This window comes from Astatotilapia calliptera, chromosome 22 (assembly GCF_900246225.1).
Source record: "Astatotilapia calliptera chromosome 22, fAstCal1.2, whole genome shotgun sequence".
Classification (NCBI taxonomy): Eukaryota; Metazoa; Chordata; class Actinopteri; order Cichliformes; family Cichlidae; genus Astatotilapia; species Astatotilapia calliptera.
Window position 1 is genome coordinate 31,668,932 of NC_039322.1, and position 19,605 is coordinate 31,688,536.

At 42.0% G+C, this 19,605-nt stretch overlaps 1 protein-coding gene across 4 annotated transcripts in view; it reads right to left on the reverse strand.

Moving 5' to 3' along the window:
* Window positions 1-19,605, reverse strand: part of phf14 (PHD finger protein 14) — a 145,250-nt gene that overhangs the window by 29,033 nt on the left and 96,612 nt on the right. For all 4 annotated transcript variants that reach the window (XM_026156303.1, XM_026156304.1, XM_026156302.1 and 1 more), the window contains one exon: window positions 12,212-12,329. In XM_026156303.1, coding sequence (XP_026012088.1) covers window positions 12,212-12,329 — 118 coding nt within the window. The remainder of the gene's footprint in view (window positions 1-12,211; window positions 12,330-19,605) is intronic.

Genomic DNA, 19,605 nt, shown 5'->3' on the forward strand with positions numbered 1-19,605 from the left:
GGCCCGCTTGCATGTTCTACAAAAAAATGTGCTTTAGTGGGTATCTGATGGACAAACACCAAACCAGTGCCACACCACTGAAGTTGCACTATTTTCACAAACCAATTCTGGTTCATCCGTTTCATTCAACAACCTGCTTTCCCCCTTCTCATTCTCCGTTGCCGCTATTTTGGCCATGTGCGTATGAAAACAAATGCACTGCGCATGCGCATTTTACCCATATTCTAGCACGATATTTTTTTTTTTATCGTTGCCTAACATTATACCGGTATTACCGTGAACGGCATAATATGGCCCAGCCCTACTACATGGCCCTGTGCAGTTCCTCTAGCCACACCCAAGCCTGCTTACTGCCACACCTGTTCTCAATCAAGAAATCACTTAAATAGGACCTGCCTGACAAAGTTGCGTAGACTAAAAGATTCTCAAAAGCCAGACATCATGTCACAATCCAAGAAAATTCAGGAATAAATGAGAAACAAAGTAAATAAGATTTCACAGTATGGAAAAGGTTATAAAGCCATTTCTAAAGCTGTGTGACTCCAGTGAACCACAGTGAGAGCCATTATCCACAAATCGCAAAAACATAGAACAATGGTGAACCTTCCCAGGTGTGGCCAGCTGAACAAAATTACCCCAAGAGCGCAGCGACGACTCATCCAAGAGTTCACAAAAGGCCTCAGAACACCATCCAACGAACTGCAGGCCTCTGTCGCCTCAGTCAGTGTTCATGACTCCACCATAAGAAAGAGACTGGGCAAAAATGGCCTGCATAGCAGAGTCTCAAGATGAAAACCATTCCAGCCGGACTTTATTCAGACGACGCACTCAATGACTATAACGGATGGACCATGGTGGGGTATTCCAACCCATTTATTCACAAGTTACCACAGACATATCGTAAGAGCTGTTCGCCTTCCAGCTAGATGCTAATTTAAAGATGGATGGAAAACAATAACTTTCTCATTAACTTTTTCTTGTGAGCAAACAGTAGCAGCTCGATCTTCCTTCCCAGATGTTGCCCGTTCCGAATTTCAAAATAAGAGTCTAATGAACATTATAAGGTATAATTCGTTCAGGGATATAAGAAAGGAATAATTGGAATAATATCAAATAGAACAAGTAATCTGGGTCATTTACACTCCCACCAAATCATTAGTATTCCAAATATCATAACTTCATAAACATAGGAAGAGAGAACACAAATAATTTCCTAATACAAAGAATGACCAACCAACAGAAGCCTAGTATGCAAGGAATGAACTAGTCATTTTCCAACAATAAGACTAGTTTTTGAACTGGCCGTTCAAGCACTGACCGCTTGGTGAGACGTTCACCAATTTTGCCAGGTTTCCTGTCCCCTAGACATAGCTTTACTCTCCTAACCAGTCCATCTCTGTCCATTGTAGTTTCTACGACTCTGCCCAACCTCCATTCATTTCTGGGCAAGTCTTCATCCTTCATTATGACTATATCCCCGATCTGCAGGTTTCTCTTTGGGGTTTGCCAGCGTTGTCTGAAGGCAATGTTGGCCAAATACTCTTTCTGCCAACGGCTCCAGAACTGCTCGGCCAAATATTGTAAGTGGCACCATGTCTTTCTCACGTACATATCTTCCCTTATGAACTTGCTGGGGGGAGGAAGGGCAATGGTAGGCTTCAGGGTAAGTAAGTGGTTTGGTGTCAGTGGCTCACGACTGTTGGGATCGTGTAGGTTTTCGACAGTGAGAGGACGACTCTTAACTATCGTCATTGCTTCATAGAAGAATGCTTGGAGGGAAGCATCAGGTAGGTTTTTAGGTGAGAGTGCAAGGGTCGCGTTGAGAACACTCCTGACTGTTCTAATTTGACGCTCCCACACTCCACCAACATGACTTGAACCAGCAGCATTTAGGATGAAGTCACACTGCTTCTTAGAAAGGAAGTTAGTCAGTTTATCACCATCTAGTTCCATGAGGGCTTCCTGCAGTTCATTCTTGGCTCCTAAGAAATTACTGCCTTGGTCAGATTTGATCTGGGGCACGGCTCCAGTTATAGCAATGAAGCAGCGCAGTCCAATTATGAATGTGTCTGTAGATAGGTCCTCCAGCATTTCAATAATAGGAGAAGCAGGTGAAAAGGAGACTGTATCGTTTTCGCACACTATGTCCTTGCTTGCTATAGAAGGGTCCAAAGCAATCCATTCCACAGTAGGTAAAGGGTGGAGATGAATTTACTCGCTCTGGAGGGAAATTGGCCATTTTCTGTTCTTCTGTCCGTCTCTGAAGCTTTCGACAAACTACACATTGGCGAAGATAAGATGCAACCGTCCTACCAATTCCTGATATCCAGTAACCCCTTGTACTGATCATACTGAGAGTCATCCCCTTGCCTTGATGCTTGACTTCTTCATGACAGTATGCTATGATCATCCTTGTAACATGATGTTTCTTTGGAATGATGGTAGGGTGTTTGACTGAGAGAGGAAGACTTGAATCACAGAGTCTACCTCCAACCTTAATCACACCATCGCTGTCCAAGAAGGGGTTGAGGTGATGTAGCTTGTTATGAGGTGGCAGCTGACAACCTTTCTTCAAAAGCTGCACTTTCTCCGAGTATGTTTGTCTCTGCAGATTTTGATAATGAGGCACTCTGCTTCTTCTCTTTCCTGCACTGCAGAGAGACCATTTGACTTATCCTTGTTGATCCTTCGAAGAATGCCAGCCACTGCACAAACGGCACAAGTCCAGGACGAGAACTTTGTCAGCCAATAGGTAAGAAAATCTTGTTCTACGGTTTCCGTGTTTAGAGTCCGTGTTTCCTAAACTTCTGGATCTCCGACTGACAGTTCCCGGAGCCACCTCTTCCGAGAGGTCAATTCCCCTTTACCATAGAAATGCAGGGCCGGTAAACCAGTTCGATGATATTAGCTCATTGACAAAACAACCTCTAGAAGCACAATCCACAGGATTCTGGTCAGTAGGGACGCATCTCCATTGCCTTTGATGCGTGTAGAGATGTATCTTCTGGATACGGATGGCTACAAACGTGTGAAAACGTCGAGCCACGTTATTGATGTGCCCTAGTACAACCTTTGAATCAGTCCAAAAATGCTCTTCAATGTCCGCATATCCAAATTCTTCCTTCAAAACATTGCTGGGTTTCATAGAGATGACTGCAGCCCTCAACTCTTATCTTGGGATTGTGGTGACCTTTGTTGGGCCACACAAGATTTGGCCATGACTAGTGCACAGAGAATGTCTCCTTCTTCATTGCTAAGCCTCAGATATGAACACTGTCCATAACCGGTTGGACGGTGATGTAACTCATGTTTGATAACCTTTTCGAAGTGTGCTGGTGCGGAACTTCGGGGTATATTTATTTCTCCAAGTTGTTGAGGTCATTTTTCCATTTCTCCCACCATGGGCGAAGTTCATTGGTTAGAGGGTCATCCCAACCTGTTCCATGACAGCACATCTGCTGCAGCACTTCCTTTCCAATGAACAAAAAGGGGGCTACGAGACCCAAGGGATCGTACAGGGATGCAACAATGGACAATATGCCTCGACGCGTTGCGGGCTGTTCCTTAAGATTGGTGCTGATCTTCAGGCAGTCTGATTCAACCACCCAGGGCACAAAGTCTTCTGGCTTCTTCTGCCAACTTAATAGTCTTCTCTGAGCTGTCTGTACTTATGACTCCATCGTCAACATAGAAATTTCTCAGAATGAACTGAGAGCTTAATGGGTATCGGTCTTTATTTTCTGTTGCCAAATGCTTCAATCCGTAGTTCGCACAACCAAGCGATGAGGCTGCGCCAAAGATATGCACACTCATCTTGGGGCTGTGCACCGAGATCTCCTTTCTTCCACCACAGAAGTGCAGGTAATACTGGTCCGACTTCCTCACATGAAATTGGTGAAACATTTTCTCTATGTTGCACATCAATGCAGTGGAGTGCAACCGGAAGCGAAAGAGTACGACGTTGAGATTGTTCATCAGGTCAGGATCAGTGAGCAGAAGATCATCCAGACTGGTTCCCTGGTACTTGGCAGAGCAGTCGAACACCACACACAGTTTGCCTGGGTTCTTGTCATGGAATACACCGTGATGAGGTATGTACCATTTTTCGCCCTCCTTCCCATCATCGTGGACTTCCTCTGCATCACCCTTTTTTATGACCTCCTCCATGAACTTGACATACTGTTACAGTGGGGCAAAAAAGTATTTAGTCAGCCACTGATTGTGCAAGTTCCCCCACCTAAAATGATGACAGAGGTCAGTAATTTGCACCAGAGGTACACTTCAACTGTGAGAGACAGAATGTGGAAAAAAAATCCATGAATTCACATGGTAGGATTTGTAAAGAATTTATTCGTAAATCAGGGTGGCAAATAAGTATTTGGTCACCTCAAACATGGAAAATCTCTGGCTCTCACAGACCTGTAACGTCTTCTGTAAGAAGCTTTTCTGTCCCCCACTCGTTACCTGTATGAATGGCACCTGTTTGAACTCATCATCTGTATAAAAGACACCTGTCCACAGCCTCAAACAGTCAGACTCCAAACTCCGCCATGGCCAAGACCAAAGAGCTTTCGAAGGACACCAGGAAAAGTATTGTAGACCTGCACCAGACTGGGAAGAGTGAATCTACAATAGGCAAGCAGCTTGGTGTGAAAAATCAACTGTGGGAGCAATCATCAGAAAATGGAAGACATACAAGACCACTGATAATCTCCCTCGATCTGGGGCTCCACGCAAGATCTCATCCCGTGGGGTCAAAATGATCATGAGAACGGTGAGCAAAGATCCCAGAACCACACGGGGGGACCTGGTGAATGACCTGCAGAGAGCTGGGACCAAAGTAACAAAAGGTCACCATCAGTAACACACTACAACGGCAGGGAATCAAATCCCGCAGTGCCAGACATGTTCCGCTGCTGAAGCCAGTGCATGTCCAGGCCCGTCTGAAGTTTGCCAGAGAGCACATGGATGATACAGCAGAGGATTGGGAGAATGTCATGTGGTCAGATGAAACCAAAGTAGAACTTTTTTGGTATAAACTTAACTCGTCGTGTTTGGAGGAAGAAGAATACTGAGTTGCATCCCAAGAACACCATACCTACTGTGAAGCATGGGGGTGGAAACATCATGCTATGGGGCTGTTTTTCTGCCAAGGGGACAGGACGACTGATCCGTGTTAAGGACAGAATGAATGGGGCCATGTATCGTGAGATTTTGAGCCAAAACCTCCTTCCATCAGTGAGAACTTTGAAGATGAAACGAGGCTGGGTCTTCCAACATGACAATGATCCAAAACACACCGCCCGGGCAACAAAGGAGTGGCTCCGTAAGAAGCATTTGAAAGTCCTGGAGTGGCCTAGCCAGTCTCCAGACCTCAACCCCATAGAAAATCTGTGGCGGGAGTTGAAAGTCCGTGTTGCTCGGCGACAGCCCCAAAACATCACTGCTCTCGAGAAGATCTGCATGGAGGAATGGGCCAAAATACCAGCTACTGTGTGCAAACCTGGTAAAGACCTATAGTAAACGTTTGACCTCTGTTATTGCCAACAAAGGTTATGTTACAAAGTATTGAGTTGTATTTTTGTTATTGACCAAATACTTATTTTCCACCCTGATTTACGAATAAATTCTTTACAAATCCTACCATGTGGATTCATGGATTTTTTTTCCACATTCTGTCTCTCACAGTTGAAGTGTACCTCTGGTGCAAATTACTGACCTCTGTCATCATTTTAGGTGGGGGAACTTGCACAATCGGTGGCTGACTAAATACTTTTTTGCCCCACTGTATGTTGCTTTTGCTTAGCAACATAAAGGTCTTGATGATTCCCAAGACTTCTGGGAAAATACTACGTGGACTGACAAGGCACAAGTTAGACTTTTGGCATTAAAGTAACACAGCATTTCAGAAAAGGAACATCATGCCAACAGTAAAATATGGTGATGGTAGTGTGATGGTGTGGGGCTGTTTTGCTGCCCAAGACCTAAAAGAATTTCTGTAGTAAATGGAACCACAAATTCTGGCGTCTCCCAAAATGTCCTGAAGAGAACATAGGCCATCTGTTTCTGACCTCAAGCTGAAGTGCACTTGGGTTTTGCAGCAGGAAAATGACCTAAAATACACCAGCAAGTCCACCTCTGAATGGCTTAAGAAAAACAAAATAAAGACTTTGGAGTGGCCTAGTCAAAGGAGATCTGCAAATTGTTAATAGTTTGTATTAACCCCCTAAGAAAACTCTAATATTTTTAACACTGAGGCAAGGACAGTAAACAATGGCAATGGCCCAGTCAAAGTCTAGACCTCAACTTGATTAAAATGCTGTGGAAGGAAATTATCACAGCTGCGAATGCCCTCAAACATCAATGTTGTAAAGAACAGTATAGCAAAATTTCTCTACAACAATGTAAGACGCTGATAAAGCCATACAGAAAATACTTATTGCTAGTAAAGGTGGTTCCACATACTATTGCATCATAAGGTGTACCTAGTTTGTTTTTTGTTTTTTTACAGACGCTGCTTCTCCCATCCACTCACAAATTGCTGCTCATATTGAAAGCGGGATGGAGGGTGGGTGAATAACTTTTTACACCGGTTTTTGTACCAGACTGTCAAGCAGAGGGGTTGCCTAACCCCCTATATCTTGCTCATCTAGCTGAATCTCGACTGCACTGATCAGGTAATATTCTGCACTTAATGCTGGCATTTAAGAATCATTTTCCCCCCACAGGCAAAAATAGTGCATGACTTGGCATTTTAAAGCAGATAATAAAACTTTCCTTAAATACAGCTCTCATCTCAGAGTGCTTTTTAGCTGCCCTTAGTGGAGTCAATTATCTCCCCACACTTGCTATTACTGAGACACTCTGAGCACCTTGCGCCTGAAAAGGTCTGTACACCATACTTTCGCAAAAATGTCACATTCTTAAATGCCTCTCAAATGTAGACCCTGCAATATCAGAAATGGCACACACGTGGTTTCTTTCATCCATTTGTTGCTTAACCAAGCCTCTTCACCGGGCCCGATGAATTCAAAGTGAATAGTAAAAATCCTTCAAAATCAGAAACCACGTAGCCTGTTGTATATTGATGAGTTACTTTCCAAAGCAGAAATGAACAGATTGTTATGAACAATGCTTTGAACAGACGCTAAATACAAGTGTTCTTTCCATGCTAACATAATAGAGGAAAGAACGCTCATATTACTTTTTCATATCAGTACTTTTGTTACCATGAAATGCAGCCCTGCTATTAGCCTAGAGGTTCTCCTATTTGATTGTTCTAAACTAACCGTTAGTTAGTTTATGTCTTCTTTATAATCAGCATGTTGTGGTTGGGGATAGCATTGAAAAATGTTAAAACAACAGAGATACATTAGCTTCTGAAAAATGACTAATCTAGGCAAAAAAAGGTAACTGAAGAAAAGAAAACTTTCATTTCATATACACTGAGTCTTTTGACAATCAATTTAGCTTTGCTCATACAATATGAAACTCTCTGAAATTCTGCTTTTGATTATTTTGACTTACTGTCTAAATAATTAGGATGAAATGATTCAACCTCTCACTGATCATTCAAATCTAACCCTAACCCCACACAGAAGTTTGGCTCTCAACTGTCATTTCTGTCTAAAGAAATCATCTGCAGTTAAGAATAGAATTATGTCTTAATTCACAAGGCTGATCATCAAATCAGCTTGGTATTTTATTTCACTTAATCACTCTAATTTAGCTCTTCTTAATGCTAGACAGTCTATTTCAGTAAATTTATTTTGTATACGAGTGTTTTTAGACCGTAGTAACTGCAGTGGCTTTAAAAGTAAAGGTAATTAAGAGGCAAGAATTGTATCACTTTTTTTCCCCAAGTAGAAGTACTTCAGGTGTTGGAAACAGGACTGGTTGTTGTAAAGAATTATTTTGGATGGAACCAGAATCATGTTAGTATCACTGATATTATCGGTAATTAAAAAGTGCTTTCTATTCTTGCTGATCACGCCTACTGCTTTTGCACGATAAGCCCAATTCATCCATACACAAACACTCAACAAAACCTTTTTCTATGGAGTGTAGTAGGAGTAAGTTGATGGATTAATTGTGTGTCTTGTGTGTGAGATTCAGTGTTTCCACTATGGCCTTTATAATTCCCTACCTCTGCAACAGAATCATTAAGGAAGTATTTGCTCCATAGAAAAGTTTAGTAGAAATCCATGGTAGATTTGAAAGATATGAAAATTCAGATGTAGTTATTAATTAGTTCGAGAGGCTGTCAAACATATGCAATGCAATATTATTCCGTACAAACAAACAACTAGACAAAATCTAAACCAAAATATGTGGGATAATCTCATTGTGATAATTCATAAATGTATATTAAACATATACAAACTTAGTATAGAAAATAAGGAAATTTGTGTTTGGTTGATGTTTGTTCTAACAATTCTTCTTGGTAATGCATTTTATATTTCGTTAGTTGTTTCCCATGAAATGGTGCCACATTTTTCAGGAAAATGCATTTGTGGGTTGAAGAGCAGGGTTGATTCATGTGAGTTGCACCCATTAAACGCCATGCCATGCTTGGAAAAAATTCTCTTGAGTTTCTCTGATAAACTGCTACATAAGGAATGACAGTGTTCTTCCGTTTGTCATTCTGTTTCTCCCTACTTGGTGTGACCCTCTTTCCTGTGCATCTTTTCCAATTTGATAATGGCCCAGTTGGAATAACAACACGTTTTGAGATCTTTCTTTAAAAGGGTGTGCTCCTTTTCCTTCCCTTTTGCCTTACAGGAAACTTTATCTGCCTGGTGTTGGAGGGTCCTGATTATTCCAGTCTTGTGTTCCAGAGGGTGGTGGAAATCAAAGAGCAGGTACTGGTCTGCCTTTGTGGACTTCAATACACTTCAATGTTTAGACCCTCATCCTTTTTAATGTGCACAGTGCAGTCCAGAAACAGCTATTATCCTTCATTTCTTCCCTGGTGAACTGTTTCTATCCACTGAGTTGATCTGAAAATTGATGGTGACCCGGGTGTCATCCACATATCACAGCTTTACTTTCTCCATGTAAAAGTTAAGTACTATAGAAAAAACACCATTAACTATGGCACAATTTAAAGGGAAATAAACAGGCTTTCCAAACATATAAGATTTACTGTGATTTACAACAAAAAAAAATAATCGACAAACACAATTTCCTTACCCTTCTGCTAACTTTATCTTTAGGATGTACCTGATTTTACTTCAAGTGGAAGAATAGAGGTTTCACTGAACTATCCCGACAGTGAGTAGGGAAGCAGGAGTTCTCATGCTGATGTTTATAACTATAAATGACTCTAACCCTGACAACGCACAGATGACAAAGGGACCGCTCAATGATGAAAATCATACTGTATAAATGATTAATTAATATGAGAGCGACTTTTTTAAATGTATGAAAGAATGGCCTATAATCAGTATTCTGCATGAGTAAATGGTAAATGGTAAATGGCCTGTATTTATATAGCGCCTTTCTAGTCCCCAAGGACCCCAAAGCGCTTTACATATCCAGTCATTCACCCATTCACGCACACATTCACACACTGGTGATGGCAGCTACATTGTAGCCACAGCCACCCTGGGGCGCACTGACAGAGGCGAGGCTGCCGGACACTGGCGCCACCGGGCCCTCTGACCACCACCAGTAGGCAACGGGTGAAGTGTCTTGCCCAAGGACACAACGACCGAGATTGTCCAAGCCGGGGCTCGAACCGGCAACCTTCCGATTACAAGGCAAACTCCCAACTCTTGAGCCACGATCGCCCCAGTTGAGTAAGTTATCAACAGTTTTTCAATCTGCATATACTTGAATATTAATTAATTAATTTGATATACCTTTATTAGTCCCACAAGGGGAAATTTCATAAGGCTGCCGACCTATTGCACGCATTGGCGGCGCCATCTTACCCTCCGACCATACATACATTACACAAAACATCACATGGGGAAGACAGGTTAGAGAGGTATAACAATGAAAAATGCACCACATGAGGAAAGATAAGGTGAAAACTCCCCCCAGACTGAGCTCCAACAGGGAGATCAGTTTGAGAACAGAAAAAAAACACCTCTGCACATGAAAAAACTCTTAATACACCAAAGAAACACATGACAAGCAACAGGGGGGGTAAAGGGTGAGAGACAGCCGATTTAGACAGTACATCCGGGGCTGCGTGCGCTGGTCTCCTTGATCCACCGTCAGCATCGGAAGGGAATAAGCGTCGAAGGCGTTTGGAAAGGGAGGGGAGAGTGAGAGTGTGCATATCAGTGTATATGTATGTGTGTGCATGTCCAGAGTTCAGCTGAGACAGTGTCCTTCGCCCTGCCAGGCTAAGTAAACAGTCTTCCAGCCAACCCAGGTGGCCTTGCATGGAATGGGAAGGAACAGACTAAACACAGTCGTTATCTGGGTGTTGTTGTTCAGCTCCAGCCTTGAGACCGCAGCTGGTGCCAAAGGGGTCTCCGCATGAAGTGATGGTGCTTTTTACTTTAGTGCGAACAGCTCATATGAATTTCAAAGCAGTTCTACAGTCCAACACTGGTCTCTCAATCTCCCGTTGGAGAGCCGCGAGCTTCGCCATACTTGCGTTCTTTGATGTTGTCATTTCTTGTGCTCGAGGAGCCGATTCTGAGAACTCACAACAGTGTGCCTCCCCGAGATGTCATCCAATTTGCACCCAGAGATGTTATTCTGAGCTAGCCCTTCCGAGATGTAATCCAGTCTGCAGTCAGAGATCTTATTCTGAGTATTCACAGCAGCCGTAGCCTTTCCAAGATCTTATCCGTGCTGCACTCAATGAGCCCATTTTGAGAAACTCACGCCTCTTCCCATCGTTTCAATCCCAGCGGGCAGCCTTGTGGGGGTTTGAACAGCCGGTTCCGCTTTCTTAATTCTTCGATAAGTCAGGGCCAAGCCAGCTCCGATCAGCCAGAACCCTGTTACCATGGTTCCGAATAAGTAGATATCTTCAGCACTCAGGCTCACCCGAGCCCAAACTTCTCGTTGAGAAAGGGGTGTCAATTGCATTTAGGGACCAGTTGATCAAATCCATAATTCCTCTTTTAGGTTTTAGAGAACAGACTGTGAGAGAGTGTTCCAGGGAAAAGTAATACAAAAAACACAAGACTAGACAAGGACATAAGAAGCTAAGGGAGAGGAGGAGGAGGAGAGGAGAAAAGTGTGACCGCCTTCGTCAAGAGCAACAGCAGAATGAATATAATAACAATATTTAATAATGTTACTACAAAAAGCATCAACAACAGCACGGATTCAAACTATATTCACTGCTTTCTATATCCATTTAATTGCAACCTGTCAGCATTTTTAATCATAACACTTCAGCAAATTTCTTTGCCATCCTAGTCATTCAGGAAAAATCTGGATTTCGGTGGGTACTGTGACTTTGGACAACCCACTTCACCACCTAGGTTGTGATTGCCCTGCTAAATAATAACGATAAATGGACTGGTTCTTATATAGCACTTTTCTATTCTGAGCATTCAAAGTGCTTTACACAACTTGCCTCATTCACCAATTCACACGAGCACTTATTTCTGTGAATGTGTGTATATATACACACATTCATACTCTGATGGATGCATCGGAGAGCAACAATTTCTTGCCCCGGGAAATTTGGCATGCAGACTGGATCATACGGTGAACAAAAACCAAACCTTCCGATTAGCAGGTGAGCTGCTTTACCGCCTGAGCTACAGCCATAACACCCTGCTACACTGGCTGAATGTGCTAGAATATGAAATGTGAATCATTGAGTAATTTATGTATTGGTTCTTAAAAACATAAACACAGAAGGTCTAAACAACAATTTAAAAATAACATTGATAAACTAGTATTCACCAGCTTACAAACACTTTTACTTTGTATTTAAAATGTCAAAGTAAAAGCACATTTTTGGTTTTGTTTTTTGGAATTATTTAGTTTGATGTGAATTTTTTAACTGGGGCAGTGATTTAAAGGAAATCATTTAAGAATATTATAATGGAAGTCACACTTTAGTGGAAGAACTGCCACTTACTTGTAGATAAATGTTTTATTTTATGAGTTTTTATGTTACAGTCAAAAAGAAGTAGTAGTTAAAATGAAGTTATAGTACCTCTGAACTGTAATTAACAACAGTCCTCAAGTTTCTTTCTGAGTTATACACATAGACTGTATGCACACTCACTTTAGATGAGGATGTGTCACACTCCTGGCAGATCCAGCCATATCCTGTCTGCTTGGGTGATTTCTTCAGTGGAGGGTCCAGACACCCAAAGTGATAGCAGAGTCGACACTCATCACACCTGAGATGCAGACAAAGGGGGGGCACACGTTATGTCCCAGACACTTAAAGCCTGAGTAGTCCTTTAATGATGAGGCCAGTTCAACAGTGATGGATGATGACAAGGCAGGTGTCAGTGAGTGAACTTTGTTAATGTATTCCAAATATCCTCTAATCACTCCATTCCCTTGACCTTACACAATCATTGTCTGCCCAGTGGTTCATATCAGTGTTCAGATAAATACAGGCCTTGGTAGTGCCAGTAGTGCCTATAAAATCCTAAGGAGCTGGAATATAAGCCCTCTGGTGAAGCAAAAGGGGTCAAATAACTTTTAGAGTATGTTTCACAGAGAAGACATATATTCAATTGCAGCTTTTCAAACCAAAACTGAAATAAACAATCAAATTAATAGTTGATTTATGAACATAAGAACCTTTCCTGGAGTGTGAACACCTCCGAGCAGCTGAAAAAGGCCCAACAGAGACTGTACTTCCTGAGAATTCTCAGGAGGAATAACATCACACAGAGACTGCTGGTGTCCTTCTACAGAGCCACCATTGAGAGTGTTCTAACTTACTGCATATGCATCTGGTACACTAGCTGCACAGGGGCTCAGAGGAAAGCACTCCAAGGGATCATTAACACCGCCCAAAAGATCACTGGCTGCCCTCTCCCCACACTGGAAGTTCTACACAACGCCCACTGTTTTAAAAAGGCCCAAAACATCATAAAAGACACCTCACATCCTGGCCACTCCCTGTTCGAACTGTTGCCCTCAGGCAGACGGTACAGGGCAATCAGAGCAAGGACTAATAGACTCAAACACAGCTGTTATCCAACTGCAATAACACATCTGAATACTACAAAAAAATGTCCATCACGCCACTCTTGTGTTAATCTATGCACGGTCTGAAGCATGTGTGTGGGAATGTATGTGAATGTTTTACTGTTATATCTTATTAGTATTTTAAGTATTCTATCTATTTTATTTATTGAATTTTATTGTTTTATTTATATTTTGATATTGCTAGGGATGATGCAATGATCGGGGACCATTCTTAATTTCGTTGTTCTCATGACAATGACAATAAAGTTTCTGATCTGATTCTGATATTTCTTTCTTTTTTAGAAAATTAAATGTTCACATGCATAGAAATCTTGGGTTAGAATCACAGTGAAATTAATTTAGCATACAGATTGTAAAGTGGTAACATGGTTCTGTTCAAATTATAGAGATACAGCAACTTAAACTACAAAACCTCATTAATTAATTTAGTTTCCTTAACCAGTAGTTAAGTGGGCAGCACAACGGTACAAAGGTTACCACTGTTGCCTCATAGCAAGGGGGTTATGCTCTCACATCTGGTGGCCATCTTGGACCTTTCTGTGTAGAATTTGTGTGTTCTGCCTGTGCTTACGCGAGTTCTCTCCTGTATCCTAGCTTCTTCCTACAGTTCAGAGACAATGAATGTAAACTTGAAAGATTGTAACAGGGCTAACACAGACAGACTGGCAACCTGTCCAGGATGAAACCCATCCCTTTGCCCTTTGACAGCTTGGATAGGCTACAGCTGGGGAGCGGAGGGGCTGGGCAATGCTGTGTAGACTCTTTCCTCACATAGCTAATCACCATTAAGTCACCATTATTGGTAGCTTACTAGCTAAACCCTGTAGATGTTTGAGACAGAGGTGTGGTCTCTGGCTCCACTGCAGGGGAGGGGTGATGCAGCGGGCTCGAGGGGCAATGCTGTGCAGGCTGGCAGGGCAGCTGTGTACAATGTGGTAATCAACTAGGTTTGGGCGGTATAAACAGTATACAGTAGAAACGATATGAATCTGGCCAAAGATAGAGATTTTGACTATACCGCTCTACCGCGATAGTGCATGTTTATGAGGTCATCAAGCTGTTCCTGTTTTGGTCGAAAGCATCGCAGCGGCTGCAAGCTAGCATGGAGCTTACAGGTGGGGAGGAGGAGGGAGTGCTCATAAAGAAGACCAGTGCGACGTCGGCGATATGGACCTGGTTTGGGTTTAAGCTGTCAGAAGTTGAGCAGAAAAATATCATCTGCAAATTATGCCAGGTGACAGTAATAGCGAAGAGAGGGAATACAAGTAATTGGTTTTATAACCTCAAAATGAAACACGTTTTGGAATATGAGGAAAACCAAAAACTGCGCCTTCCACAAATGCCCAGTCATTCAAGTGGAAAGAAAAAAGGTGGCCCTACACACCAGCAGACTGATTTTTTCCAAGCCTTTTCTAAAGGCACATTTTACACTTTATTTTAAACAGTTTAGAATTTTGTGTTTTACCGATATTTTTTTATTCAAAAATCTTTGTGCATTTATCTTCATTTTTATTTGTTATTTAAGAGTTTTGTGTTAAATTGTTTGGAAAAAGATCTGTTACATCTTAAAAAAATATTTGATAAGTTTTGTAATTTTTAATATGTAAAAGATTAAGATTAAAAAAAATTTAAGAAAGGTTTTGCACAATAAGTGTTCTTAAAATGGCATGCTATACTGTTCAGTCATTTTGACATATGTATACAGAAGAAAAGAATATATCGCGATATATGTCATTGCTGCACATGCTTCAAATTATACCGCAGTATGGATTTTAGGCCATATCGCCCTACAGCCCTACAATCAAGACACCCATCATGATGAAGTGCTTCTAGAGGCACATTAAGACCCTGCTGCCACCCAAACTGGACCCACTCCAGTTCACCAATCAACAGATGATACCATTGCCACCACCCTACATCTGGGCTCTCATCCACCTGGATAATAAAGCCTGGAGAATAACCTTCTCTTAAACATCAGCAAATCCAAGGAGCACAAAGCAGGCGAGAAATTATGAGGCACTATATGTGGTGCGCCAGTGGAGAGAGCAGACAATTTCAGATACCTGGGTGTTCACATCACACAGGACCTTTCGTGATCCTGTCACATTAACACTCTGGTGAAGAAAGCCCGGCAGCATCTCTTCTTCCTCAGATGACTCAGAGACTTCCACCTACCTCTGAAGGTGCTCAAGAACTCTACTCATGCACCATCCAGAGCATCCTGACGGGAAATATCTGCACCTGGTATGGGAACAGCACCAAGCAGGATAGATGATCTCTCCAAGGATTGGTGCACTCTGCCAAATGCATCATTTGCTCAGTGCTTCCTGACCTGCAGTCTATTTACACCAAGTGGTGCATGAAAGACTTCCACCATAACAACAAGGTAGTCTTCGCACTGTTGAGGTCAGGGAAGCGCTTCCACTCACTTAAGGGCAACACACAGAGAATGAGGAGGAGCTTCTTCCTCCAGGCTATATGGGCCCTGAACCAGGTGTAGGACTGGACTCTAAATATGTCTATACACCATCGCAAAATAATGTACGCCTGATCTGGGGCCTGTTCTTCGTACGTCGCTCACTACATCCAAGATCACATGACACATCCAAGACCAAACCATCGCGCTAACCGTGAGCTCGCTAATCCGGTTCCCCGAACACACCTGCTGTTGACGATTAGTACAGCTGGACGCAGTAATGTGACATCACTGGGTGTCGTAAAAGGGGCTACGCATCGATAGTAGAAACATTGATCGGCAACCCGCTGATTGGTCGGCGAAAATGTCCAAGGGGCGTGCACGGTATTTTCCGGCAGCAGAGCAAGAACTCATGAGTGCAGGATTTCACGAGTTTCAGAGTTTAATCAGAACGCAAGAGAACACTGCAAAGGCTGCAAAAGCAAGGAGAGAGGGCTGGCAGAAAGTTGCTGACAAATCAAACTCGTAGGTAATTTAATAATAATAATAATAATAATAATAATAATAATAGATTGGATTTATATAGCGCTTTCCAAGGCACCCAAAGCGCTTTACGATACCACTATTCATTCACTCCCACATTCACACACTGGTGGAGGCAGCTACGGTTGTAGCCAGGCTGCCATATCGCGCCATCGGCCCCTCTGGCCAACACCAGTAGGCGGTAGGGTAGATCTATCATATGACACTATATTGTCCAATATCATATGGCATTATATTATATTACAATATGTTATATTATATCCCCTTTCACATTAGAGCCACAACAGGACCCACAAGAACATGGGAACAAGTAAAAGTGGAATACAGGAGTATTCTACAGAATGGTAATATTTATCTCTTAGATTGCTTTGCGTCTCTTGGCAAGGTAATACTGGCCTGTAATACTCTGTTAGTTTGTTCATAACAGCAACCAAGAAAAGGGCAGAGGAAAAAAAGACAGGTGGTGGTCCTGCACCCCCTCGTCAACAAGTTGGTTAAGTAAATAATACCCTCACGGGAATATCGATATCTCTCAATGAGCACACTGTCGCGCTGAGCTAAAGGATCCTGTCTATCCCGCAATATACGCTGAATTCTGAGGACTCTCCTTATCAATCTTGCACCTTCCGCAATGGGTTGGTCGCGTATACGGACAGGACATGGCTGCGACAGACTTCCCAAATCCACCTTCGCTTTTATAGCCGTGGTCTCTCATCTTGATTACACGAAGTAATTTACAATTACTACTCTGAAATATGAATTACATCTGTAATAATCACATACATGTAATAGAATGTTAATAGTACATTTCCCTTTTTTAGGAAATGACCTGTATGTATCTGTGTGACATCAATAAAAGGATCAAGTGCTGCATTATCTTTAGTTACATTGATAATATTTATTTATGGTGAAACAGTGGTGGAATATCGCTGTTGCTTTCGTATGAATGACGTGGACATACCTGCGTGGCCGCGATCTAATCCTGTTTACATAAAGTAAACCTGCTCCCGAGCAGGTTTACGCTTACGGCTCTGTTGCTATGACAGCAAGTCCCGGATGAGCTTCGGGGAACCGAACGATCCAGGATCATGCGAAATCGTCAACAATCTAATCCAGCTAACTTACTTAGCGAGGTACGAAGAACAGGCCCCAGGTTTCTCTCATATCACATCACTGTACATGCACTTAATAAAACAATTTAATTCAATAATATACTCAATAACTGTTTTTGACTATTCACTGTCAATCTGCACACTGCTGATTTGCATTCCTTTTTAATTTTGATTTTTAACTTTAATGTTATACTTGATTTTTAATTTCAGTTTATTCTTGTATCTGGTTGGGAATTGCACAACAATAAGCATTTCACTGCATGTCGGACTGTGTATAAAATTTCATCAGATCATAGATTTCAGTTCAGCATTCAACACAATCATCCCTCAGCAACTCTTCCCCCATTCAGTTTTCCTCTGCAACTGGATCCTGGACTCACGACTGTGCAGAAATGCACAGTTTGAACCACATCATCAAGTTTGCCGATGAAACGACCGTGCTTGTCTCATCAGCAAGAGCTGAGGACTGTGGTGATGAGTCAGCATACAGAGAGGAGTTGCAACAGCTAACAGACTGGTGTAGAGTCAACAACCTGTCTTTGAACGTGGACAAAACAAAAGACATGATTGTCGACTTCAGGAGAGCACGGAGAGATCACTGTCCACTGAACATCAATGGATCCTCTGTGGAAGTTGTCAAGACCACGAAATTCCTTGGTGTCCACCTTGCAGAGAACCTCTCCTGGTCCCTCAACAACAGCTCCATAACTTGTTGGTTCATGTCTTAAGCTGTCATGTTTCATATCTGCGTTGTTCAGGTTTGTCAAGCTCGTGCCATGTAGGCATCCTGTCATGTTTCCGGTTTATTTTGAAGGGTTTTGTTTCATGTTCTGTGCTTAGTGTACACTTCCCCCGTCGCGTCATTATGTGCATTTGTTTCAGCTGTTTCCACTTTCCATGATCATCCCTTGTGTATTTTTTCTGTGTTTCCACTTGTTCGCTGTCGCGTTGTCTGTGTTACCACCCCCCATGTATTCATAGCCATAGCTGTCACAGTCTTAGTCTTTGTATTTATAGTCTTAGTTTTCTTCGGCATAGTCTTCTGAGTTTTCATAGTTGTATCTCAGTATTAGTTTCCCAGTTTAGTTCTAGTTCTGTTTCGCCACTGTGTTTTGTGCCTTGTTTGGACTCAATGACATCAGCCATAATAAAGGTTCATTATTCGTTTAAACTCAGTTTTATCTCCTCACTCACTCACACACGGTCTGTCCCCGCAAGCCGTGACATCTAGCAGTATCTAACAAAATAGTATCTAGCAGGACAAGCACAGTGATGAGTCCACTGTCACAGGCTATACAAAGGTCATTAGTAACTTTCACTAACACCGTTTCTGTACAGAGATAAGTTCTGAAACCTGACTGAAACTCTTATTATTCATCACCTTACAAATCAAAAGATGCCAATTATCTGCGACAATTAAATTTCTGCTGTGGTTTTAGTAAAACTAAAGTGCCTAATGTTTAAATACCTTTTTTTTATATATGGTTGTTGGGGGTGTTGGTGCCTGGGATGTTGGTGAGGACCACACTCATGTGTCCACAAGGGGGGGAAAAAAAGGTTAATGACTTATTAGAGAAATACAAGATGATAGATATCTCAGCCTGTTGCTGGTGGTGGAGCTGACATTTCATTTTGCTACCTGATTTACCTACAGGGCTGGGACACCTGTCAATATTTTCGAAATTCAGACAAAACTGAGATTATTCTACTTGATCCTAAAAATCTTAGGAAAATGTTGACAGTTTTAGGTGCAACCCTAGAGCAATCAGATTTACTAAACGATAATGTCTTAGAGATCAGTTTTTTCCACAACTGTGCAGGCTCTTTCAGGTTTTCTGGCAAAATCGAATCTAGATTTCCTGTTTTTGAGTGTAACCAGTGGTATGCACCTTGTAAACCCTCTGTATTTACATTAATAGGCATCTCTTATAGACTTTGACAATGATATGCCTACCTCATAGAGAGTTCTGGTGTTACTGTGTACCAGTACCAAGTCTGACATGTAAGAGGCATCAGAAGGAGTCTTGGGTTTTGGACGATATTCATCTGCACGTAGCGTTTTCAGTGGGACATTGAAAACTCTACCCCCAGATGAACAGAATCAACCTTTTGGGATTTCCCTTCCTGGATGATTGAGTTGTAATAGCATCTGTGTTGGATTACGGAGAGACTTACCAAACTTTAATAAGCATTTAAATTTATGGAATGTTGCCCTCTTGCACAAGACTAGAAAACCCACGAAACAGGTGCAATACACACTGTGGTATTTAAACATTAACCCATTTAGATTGACTAAAACCATAGCAGAAATTTCATTGTCACAGATAATTGGAATCTTTTGATTTGTAGAGACATAAGATAACAACTGCTGCACATTAA